The sequence below is a fragment of the Epinephelus moara genome, chromosome 19 (genome assembly GCF_006386435.1).
Source record: "Epinephelus moara isolate mb chromosome 19, YSFRI_EMoa_1.0, whole genome shotgun sequence".
In the NCBI taxonomy this organism is placed as follows: Eukaryota; Metazoa; Chordata; class Actinopteri; order Perciformes; family Serranidae; genus Epinephelus; species Epinephelus moara.
Window position 1 is genome coordinate 37,251,976 of NC_065524.1, and position 10,813 is coordinate 37,262,788.

A 10,813-nucleotide genomic window follows, 5' to 3' on the forward strand; every position below is an offset into this window, starting at 1 on the left:
ATCATCTTGAACCAGTCTGGCCATTCTCCTCTGACCTCTGGCATCAACAAGGCATTTTGGCTCACTGGATATTTTCTCTTTCTGGGACCATCCTCTGTAAACCCTAGAGATGGTTGTGCTGAAAATCCCAGTAAATACTCAGACCAGCCCGTCTGGCACCAACAACCATGCCATGTTAAAAGTCTTTTAAATCACCTTTCTTCCTCATTCTGATGCTCGGTTTGAACTTAAGCTGATTGATTAACTATTTGGGTTAATGAGCAGTTGAACAGGTGTAGCTAATAAAGTGGCTGGTGAGTGTACATATATAGTAACAGTCTTTCCTCCTTTCTACACTTGTATTTTGAGAGTAATTAATTTGCTAAAAAAGGGACAAAACACACAATAAACAAAGTTAAAGATAAATTTGACTGACAGCATTTTTTTAGATAACTCAATGATATGGTTGTTGTGAGCTCTTCAGGCCGTGATAAACTTGTAGTGAAAATCCAATACTGGGCGAGCCCTAGTTCAGAATGACCTGAACATGAACCAATAAGTAAAAACTTGGTTTGAAGCCAACTGTCAAGCTCCAGTGCATCTGACGTGTCATGTTATTTTTTCTCAAGACTTGAGGCACATTGGCATACCGTTCATGGTTTGACTTTGCACGATATCCAGATACCTGCTGTACCGACAGCAAACTGCTCACGTGAAAGTCAAGAAACAGATTTTAAATTTGTAATTCAATTTAGTTCTTATTCATCATTACTTGTCCGAAAAAAGGAAATTCACTTAGTTGAGGGTGCAAAAAATAGAAAATACACTTACCCAGAGAGGATGTTGCATAACTAGCAGTTCTTTTGAATTTACTGTCCATTATTCTCACCACTTCCTATAGTGCGATCAATATCCTGTAAGAGCAATGCATGATGGGACATCAAAGAACAAACCTTTCAACAGCAAATCACAGCAGCTCTTAAACAGGATTGTTAAGCTGCCTTTTTATTTTGGGGGCTTGCTAAAACAGGACAGTTGCGTAAGCTCTTGACTTCAGAAACAAACACACACATACACACACTTGATCTCCTCCCTGGCTTGTCAGGGCGGCTGTATTTTTGAAAACACCTCAGGCTGAAAGGCTGCATTGGCTACATCGAGGAGATGTTGACATTTTTGTAGCGATCAACCATCAAACCCAGAGCGGCTGCATTCATGACCAACCCTGTCATCTCTCAACACTGCTTCTCTTATCTCTCACACTGCTCCCCCTCCTCTCTCCCCTCCCCTCCTCCATCTCTTTCACCCATTCAGCCCTCAACTTTCTCTCTTTCCCAGGTCTGTTCCCCTCACCATCCTCTTTGCTCCCATTTCCCACAGGTTGAAGTTAAAGATCTGAGAGTTTCTTATGCACTCAGTACATTTATGTCTCTGAAATTATGGTCGCAAATTGGTTAAAATCTGTCAGTGAGCAGTTCTCATTTTCCAAGATAATCCTCCTCCTGACAGGTGTGGTATATCAGGATGCTGATTAAACAGCATCATGTGTGTCTTGGGATGGTCACAATAAAAGGGCACTCTAAAACATGATGTTTGATCACACAACACAATACCACAGATGGCCCAACTTTTAAGGTTGCATGTCACTGGCATGCTGACTGCAGGAATGTCTTAATGTTCATTTCACTACTATAAGCCGCCTCAAATTTGGTTTCCCATTTGGCAGTACATCCAACCGGCCCCACAACCATAGACCACTTAGCCACACCAGCCCAGGACCTCCACATGCAGCTTCTTCACCTGCAAGATCATCTGAGACAATAATTGGTTTGTATAACCGAAGACTTTCTGCACAAACCTTCAGAAACCTTTTCAGGGAAGCTCATCTGCATGTTTGTCAATCTCACCAGGGTCTTGACCTGACAGCAGTTCGTCATCAGCAGTTCGATGAACAGCACTTGTCAAGGCCGGTTGGATGTACTGCCAAATTATTGGAAACGACTCTAGAGACATCTCATGGTAGCGAAATGAAGCTATGTGTTAGTTCACTCAAGACACGGAAGTCATACGCCCCAGCTGTACCCAGCTAACAGCCGCCTGATTGGATCATTGCTTCTAATCAGTCAAACACCAATCACAGCCCATTCTCACAACAAGACGGTCCATTTAAATATGGCCTCCTACTCACTGATTCTTGTGCTCCAAATCAATGTCACAATGTCTAAGTATGAACTAAATAATTCAAAGTTGTTGTGTGTGTGTGTGTTTACTTGTATGACGTCTACAGATGTCGAATAACTTTCTTCTAATGTCATTTCTTTCGTTGTGCATAGTGTATTGTGCCATATTGCATTTGCTAATCTGTCTTCTCATCTGTGCAACCCTCCTGTCCTGCAGAGACTTGAAGCTGGACAACATACTGTTGGATGCAGAGGGTCACTGTAAGCTGGCAGACTTCGGGATGTGCAAGGAGGGAATCCTCAGTGGAGTCACCACCACCACTTTTTGTGGGACACCAGATTATATCGCTCCCGAGGTGACCTCACACAAAAAAAACCCACATTAACACAAGATATATGTATTTTGCTGGACAATGTTTGACTGTTGGCTGACGATACCCAACTTTTCAATGCTAAGATGGAGATAAGAAAAGAATTAATTTAGGCTTTTGGTGTTTGATGTTGCAGAAAATTAATTAAATAAAATTCAGCCCCCAACATTTCACGAGCTTGCTTGAATTAAATTATACTTCCATAAATATGCCCAGGATTTATGTGTGATTTTGTAAGTCTCGTTTCTATGTGTTATTAGATCCTTCAAGAGCTGGATTATGGCCCGTCAGTGGACTGGTGGGCTCTGGGGGTGCTGATGTATGAGATGATGGCAGGCCAGCCACCATTTGAAGCTGATAATGAAGATGATCTGTTCGAGTCCATCCTCCATGACGACGTCCTCTACCCTGTCTGGCTCAGCAAGGAGGCTGTGTCCATTCTTAAAGCGGTCAGTTAGCTGTCTGTAACAAAAAAACACTTTCTAGTCCATCTAAACACAGTGGTTACAGTTTAATGTGGTACAGTTAAAACAAAACCTGTACTTCCACAATTGAAAAATCCATAATTTGGTCATCATGATAACATCATTGGTAGGGATAGGTACTGAAACCTGATATTAACAGGCCGTGGGGCTAAATTATCAATGACCGTAGTACTGATAAGCTCCAACATTATCCAGGGTTCCCATGGTCGTGGAAAACGTGGAAAAGTCAGAGAATTTCACACTTGCATTTTCCAGGCCTGGAAAAGTCATGGAACTAGTCAAAATAATTACAATTATTTTATTTTTATTATTAATTTTGTTGTGTGTAATAAAATTAATTGTTACAGCAATCTTCCACGTCCTCTTCTAAAACTCTAAAAGCATATGCCTACATTCTGATGTTGCTGATGATCCATTGTTTTTCAGACTTCTAGAAATTAGTTAGTCAGTTAGTTAGTTAGTTTTCACACAATAATTAATTATTATATCATCAACATTCTCGGAACCCATCAGCTGTATTCGGCGTCTGACTTCCGGCAGATGGTGATACAGCCTCTGGGGGCAGACCCCTGATTTTTTGGCATTCCAGTTTGATTTGGGCGGAGGAGGCGAATTTCCGTTTCCGACTTCCCTTTATATATAAGTAAATATGCTGAACCATTGCGATGGATTCAGAGTTTGCAGTGGCGCCAATTATGTTCCGCCTCGTTAGTTCACCGCACGAACCGTTTAACCTGGCAACAACTGCAGCCGGCTCAAACGTGATTGGTCAATATCACGCAGACTACAAACAGCCTACAACCGGAAACCAGGGCTCTTCCGCTCTTCTTCCGGAGGCAAGATCTCCGGGGTTTGCCTACAGACTCTACATTCACTGAATGTAGAGTCTGTATATAGAGACTATATCATCAGTGATTGAAGAAAAATATACCGTGCAGTTCTGTTCATGTTATACGTTGTGAATGGTTCCAGAAATTTTATTATGGGTCCTTGAAAAGTCATACCCTGGAAATCCAGAGTTCTCGCGAGAGCACAATTTGAATTTGCTCAGCGAGTCACTCTGGCAATCAGTAGTGATGCTCATTACCCATGCCATTGGAGCCGAGCTGCACCAATCACATCGGTGTATCTGATATAGGCGGGCCAGAGGCGAGCTAAACAGATGTCAACAGCGCTGCGACGACGAAGTCCGGAATCAGTCAGTAAACATTGCAAGATGGCTACGGATGAACACCAGTTGTTTGAAACGGCTTTGGCCGCTACAATGAACGAGTTAGACTTGGCTTTTTCTCTAAAAGAGGAACAGAAGACGGCGCTCGAGTCTTTCCTTTGCAAGAAGGACATTTTTGCTGTTTTGCCGATGGGATACGGCAAGAGTCTAATCTACCAGTTAGCTCCGCTGGTAGCTAAGCGTATACGTCACCCCGTGTATTGTTCTGATTGGTCGTAGTGTTATCCAATTGCGTGCAGTGATATTTTCAAATGCATGCTTGGTGCTGCCCCTCGAGTTGGGCCATTTGCATTACTCATAGCCAGACCCTAAATCTCATTTGGGTCTGGATTTCCAGGCTAGAAAAGTCATGGAAAAGTTTGAAATTTTACCCATGAAAATGTGTGGGAACCCTGGTTGTTTGTTCTTTTTTGGTACTTTTCAATAATGTGGTGTAATTTATTATCATGCAGCAGCCTAACACCTGCTTTCTGTCTTGGGGTTGAGCTCATTTACACACACAAACACACACGCACACACACACACACACACACACACACACACACACACACACACACACACACACAACATGAACAGCAGAGCTGCCAACAGCTGCGTTTGTTACTGTATGTAGGTGCGATAAAACCTTTGTTGGGTAAAAAGCCAACACTTAATTACAGTAATACACATGTTCAACAAGCATTAACATGTAAACAGATATGTAGAAAGCAACATTTCAGTCAGCTCTGTCCGCAGTCTCTCATCCATCGCCTCTACTTTTATGTTTTACACAAGCACAGCGCGTTAGCTCAGCTCGGTAGCTCGCTGCTACAAACAACATAAAATGTAGTCTAGCTCAGCTTAGTTTGCCACTTACGTTAAAATTGGGCAAACTCTTTTAAACTTAGATGCTGCCAATCCTCCCTCTAACAGCCGTACACATAGATTATGAATCACATCTGTATCAGAGGGAAGAGGAGGGTGAGACAAGGACCGGAGGAATGACTGATACTGACTAATGAAAATGAAACTTACTCAGTATTGATGTCGGGAATATTCTGTATAAAGGCCTTGTGACTAACGTTACTGTTGCTGCCCCAGAAACATTAAGTTCTATTTAAAATATCCACTTCAAATCCTGTCCCAAATTAATTCTCTTTTAAATTAATTAAAAAAAAAAAAAGAAGCAATTATTTAATAATGAAAAAGAATCATGAAGAGTATCAGTAAAGTACCAAACCAATAAGCAGTATCAATAAAAGTAGGAGTCCATCCCTACTCATTGGTCACATTTTTTGGCTGTTAATAAGGAACAAACCTGTAAATTTGAAGAAGAAGTCTTCAACACCAAATGTTTGAAAAACTAATTGCAACTCAAAGAAGACCCAGACTCTTGGACCCATTTGCTGAAGTACCTTTAGATCTTATTTCTCTTTCACTTGCATCTAATGTTCCTCAGGCTTTTTGGATATCCCCCAGTATCAGCTCCATAACACCCTTCCCTCCTGAGCTTTATCCTTGTGCTTTCAAAAAACTGAGCTTTTATGAGCACTGAAACCTTGCACATTGTGAAGAATTTAAATGATATCTGGTCTTAATGGACTAATGGGCTGTTACGGATCCACAAATAGCTCTAACCTGTCGTTCATTTATGTATCCTCACTTTTGTTTTTTTTTGCTTTTGTCTCTTGTGCTCTGCCTTTTTTTTTTGTCTTCATCCGTTCTGTCCCATCCGCCTTTCTCTAAGATTTGTGTCTCTTTCTCAGAGTCACATGTGAGTGAGGATGCAGCTTTTTTTTCTTGGTGTCATATGTTGATCCATGTTTCCTCCCCAGGAAGAACACTGGGTGATTTCCTCCATGTTTTAATCCATGTCTTTTTTTCTGTGTGTTATTGGTTGTGTGTGTGTGTACGTGTGTGTGTGTGTGTGGGAGTGTGTGTGTAATGCCACTTGTCCATTCGTTTATTTGTTCTTCCAGTTTTTCCATCACAAGCCTTGCGTTTACCTTGGCTGTCGACTGCAAAGCCTTGTGGGAAAGTGTGTGTGTTTATGTTGGACAATGTCTTGGACTCTGACCAGTCACTTGACCAGCACTCTGGCCTCTGATTGGACATGTCGTCCAGCTGAAGGACCTGGGGTCACATGATAAATTCTCTCAGCTCAGTTTAATGGCTGAGCAGCCTTTTCACCACTCAGGCAGTTTTCAAGTATTTGAGTAAATCCTGATGGAAATGTCAAAGGGGGCGTTTTAAAGGGGCTCCATTGTTTTCAAATTAAGCAAGAAAATTCTGAACTACTTTATATAATGATGTTTGGGTGTTTAAAGGGAGTGTATCTTTGTGGGACAGAGAATTCACTTCTTTTTACATCATCTTAAGTCTTTGTGATAAACATTGTGACTCTGCTTGCTCGTTAGTTAATGGAAATCTACGAGTAGCAACCTCTCATTTTTACCGCGCGCTGACTGAAGCTTTCACAAGATCAAAGTGACACATGCTGGAGTTTCAAACGTAAATATTGGCTGCTGTAACTGCAAGCCGGTGTCTGTGGAGCTCTGCATGGGTCTAAAAGTGAGACTGGGTCTGTACCTGTGTGCTTAAGGGCTCATTCATGCTCAACGTTAGAGACAGAGATGGACAGAGCCTTCTGTCCATACTCTGCATTCATTTCATCCCTATTTGTGCACGTTTTCTGAAAGTTACAGATATGGATAAACCTGAGCTGTACCACTGGATATCGTGGAGGCAGTGTAGCAGAGTAAATGCTTGATATGATCATAGGAGACACCAAAGACATTTAAATAATGGCGGTACGGAACAAATCAGTAATATAGTGAAAAGAATTCTCCGTCCACATGTATGTTATGATCGCACAGACCACTCCCAGTCTGTGACACCAGGAGATCAGCACGCCTGGGGCCCCAACCCCGCCCCTGCCTGCTGCCTGGCACACAATGCACCCACCCCTGATTCTTGTCCCTGCGGATGGTGGGCCCATAGGGCGGTGGCTCCATGTTACACCGGAATTCCACTGGGTGCGTGTCCGTTGCGGAACGGCTGTGCTGGTTATCCGCTGCGTGCTCCGCTTGAAAACCTCTGACCTGTTGACTTCAGGCCTGCCTCCGCCCATTATGTAGTTTTCAAGGTGTAGTGCTGTGTATTTTATTTTGAAAATTAACCGGATGTTTTATTTTGTTTCTGTGCTTGACTTCCTGCCCCGCACGATCTGCTCTGTGCTGAATTTCTGCGTTGTGCTCCGGCGTCCGGCAAAAATAGAAGTCCTGCGTATCTGTTGCGGAGGGCTTCGGAGCGCCGCAGCTGAGACGGAGCCGGAACGCAGCACAGCCGCAGCCGGTGGAAGCACACACATTGACTACAATTGAAACGGATCAGCTCCGCTGCCGTTCCGGAGTGCAGACGCAACCAACACGCATCTGGTGGAATTTGGGGGTCAAGCATTCGGGCTGACCCGACCGGGCCCCATGGCCCAAGGCCTGGCCACCAGACACTCCCTAGCGAGCTCTCCCCCCCCAGTGTCCCCATATTGGGCGAGGTATTCCAAGTCTGAACATGCCAAGCCCAGAACAAGCTGGAGGGATTACATAACTCATCTGGCCTGGGAATGCCTTGGGGTCCCCCAGGAGGAGCTGGAAAACATTGCTGGGGAGAGGGACGTCTGGGGTGCTTTGCTTGGCCTGCTGCTGCATAAATGACCCTAAGACTGAAATTTGAGACCTAAACTGAGATTGTTGCTGTATTTCATCCATGAGCATTGCTCAGGTACTTTTAGGAAATTAGTTGCATGATTGATAATCTCGGGACGGCACGGTGGTGTAGTGGTTAGCACTGTCGCCTCACAGCAAGAGGGTTCCCGGTTCGATCCCGGGTGTGGGAGCCCTTCTGTGCGGAGTTTGCATGTTCTCCGCGTGTCAGCGTGGGTTCTCTCCGGGCACTCCGGCTTCCTCCCACAGTCCAAAGACATGCAGGTTAATTGATGACTCTACAGTAAATTGTCCGTAGGTGTGAGTGTGAATGGTTGTCTGTCTCTATGTGTCAGCCCTGCGATAGTCTGGCGACCTGTCCAGGGTGAACCCTGCCTCTCGCCCAATGTCAGCTGGGATAGGCTCCAGCCCCACCCTCAAGAGGATGAAGTGGTTAGAAGATGGATGGATGGATTGATAATCTCTATAAACAGATATCTGCTTATGTATCCAGAATCCATAAGCAGAGGGACCAGGTTTTGGCATTGGAATCATTCTGCTTTCCAATCCAGTTGTAGATGTCGTCTCTTAACTCCTGCTCAATTTCTGCATCTCAAGTCTCTAATCAGAGTGTAAACAATGATTGGCACATGGAAGGGGAAGTCTTCCATGTGCAGTTGGCTACACTGGAACCCACGAAATATTGGCCATTGCCCCTAGAGGCTAAATTATCGTCATACCGATAGCCCATGGGTTCAGCAATTGCAGGGTTGAAGACGGTTGGCGCAAAACACCAAAACCCAAACCAGACCTCAGCCTGAAGCTTTGTCAGGATCTGTGGGGTTTGAGTCAGGATGGAAAACAATAGGGGACTTTACTCATGAGAGATCTTTCATTCGTGAAAAACAAATCAGCTCCCATTTCCTTTTCTTTCCCTCTTTCTCTTAATCTCTGTCATTTTTTCTGTCCCTTCTCAGTTCATGACCAAGAGTCCTAACAAGCGTCTGGGCTGTGTGGTGGCTCAGGGTTTGGAGGAGGCCATTAAGCATCATGTGTTCTTCAGAGAAATCGACTGGACGCTGCTGGAGCAGAGGAAGATCAGACCACCATTCAAACCACGCATCGTGAGTTCACACACAGAAACACACACCAGATAACTGCAACTGTGAAAAATGGATTCTGTAAAAATTGATTCTGCAGGGGATGTAATCTTCTACGAGGAACTGAGTCCAATTAGCCAAATGATCTTGAAGGATTTACTCTGAAACATTTCCTCTTGTTCTTTGTCTTCCAGAAAACCAAAAGGGATGTGAATAACTTTGACCAGGACTTTACACGTGAAGAACCCAACCTGACGCCGGTGGAAGACAGCATCATCAAGCAGATCAACCAAGATGAGTTTAAAGGATTCTCCTACTTTGGAGACGAGACTGTGGCCTAAGCACACACACTGACACACACAGTATAACAACATACATAGCCTACACACCACCATCACCACACCTAAAAGATCTTCAAGCAAAGACATAATATTTAAAGAAACACGGCCTCTGGAATGAGACCTTTTGAACTTTTACAGATTCTGACCACTCCAGGAATTATACTAGACCACCTGTATTGCTCTCTTTATGGTTTCTGTGCTCTTGTTGTTTGTCCATTTGTGCATATCCCATCAAACTATGTGCTGAAGCAGCATGTGAGCGCAGGTCAGATACTGCAAGAAACGCTCCCTCACGTGGTCCGGATGTATCTCTGATGCAGGTAAAACAGTGGACAAAACCAAACTCTGTGTTTTCAGGGGGGTGTTTGGATTAAAACGGTGGGCAAGGACATGGGCTGTTAGTGTGTGTGTGTGTGTGTGCGTGTGTGAGAGAGCGATATTGTGAGTGCAAGCGTGCATGCATGCGTAGTTGCAAACCTCTAGAAAGAATAAGACTGTCATTTCTGTACATGATGTGCTGTATCCTGTGTCTATCTCTGTGTTTAAAGAATGTTTTTTCTTCCCTTAACTTGTATGTGAATGGAAAAAAAATGAACCAATGATTGTATTTAAAGAAAAAAAAAAGGTCTTGAAAAGTACTTTATTCATTACAAAAGAGATGTAAAAAGGAAATGCAAGAAATCAAAGATTTTGTTTGGATGAAGTCATTAAGAAATGAGAATTTTTGTCAGTGCTTGATTTTAAATTCAAGAGTCAAACTTGCTGATTCAATGGTAACTTTAGAAGATGCACCACAAAAGTGACACTTTGGCAACTTAAAATTTTAGTTTAATCTCTTTTCTTAATAGACCCTTTTAGACTGACGTTTTATCAGCTGGAGGCAAAACCTGCCTCTCCCCCACAGGGCTGTAGGCTCCATAGGAGTGTTAAAATGTGTTAGTCTTGTTGTGTTATTGGGAGCCAGAATAGAAGGAATCATGGCTCAAAACCAGCCGCCACTGCCCGTCAACAAAAACAAAGATGGTTAAATGTGATAAGACCAAAGGACTGGACGGAGGCCATCATCAAAAATGCTCACATGTGCAGCGCACACTTCATATCAGGTTAGGGAAAAAGTATTTCCTGTTGTAGGGATGAATAAGGTTATGTGTATTAAGGGTTATCATGTCCACCTCATCAGAAACTGGGGAGGGATTAAGAGGAATATTGGATTTCTCTGGAACGCTAACTTTTTAGCTCATTAGCTAACGTTAGCTTCCATAGCAAAACAAACAAGTGTGGTCCTCCTTTGTAAGATTGGCTTCCTGTGACATCATCCATCCACTGAGTGAGAGCATACGGGTCGGCCAGTCTGGTCCCGTTGGTCAGTGTTTACTTATTGAAGTAACATTCGCAGCTGCAGAGAGTGAGCAACCTGACGTGGTGTGTTCGTAAATTCAGTCTGAC

The 10,813-nt window shown here is 43.5% G+C and overlaps 1 protein-coding gene across 1 annotated transcript in view; it reads left to right on the forward strand.

Moving 5' to 3' along the window:
* The window catches only part of LOC126406789 (protein kinase C epsilon type-like), a 110,403-nt gene extending 100,315 nt beyond the window's left edge, over window positions 1-10,088 (forward strand). The window contains exons 12-15 of the mRNA XM_050071292.1: window positions 2,377-2,515; window positions 2,791-2,979; window positions 8,904-9,050; window positions 9,221-10,088. Coding sequence (XP_049927249.1) covers window positions 2,377-2,515; window positions 2,791-2,979; window positions 8,904-9,050; window positions 9,221-9,367 — 622 coding nt within the window. The 3' untranslated portion in view covers window positions 9,368-10,088. The remainder of the gene's footprint in view (window positions 1-2,376; window positions 2,516-2,790; window positions 2,980-8,903; window positions 9,051-9,220) is intronic.
* Window positions 10,089-10,813: the final 725 nt, after the last annotated feature.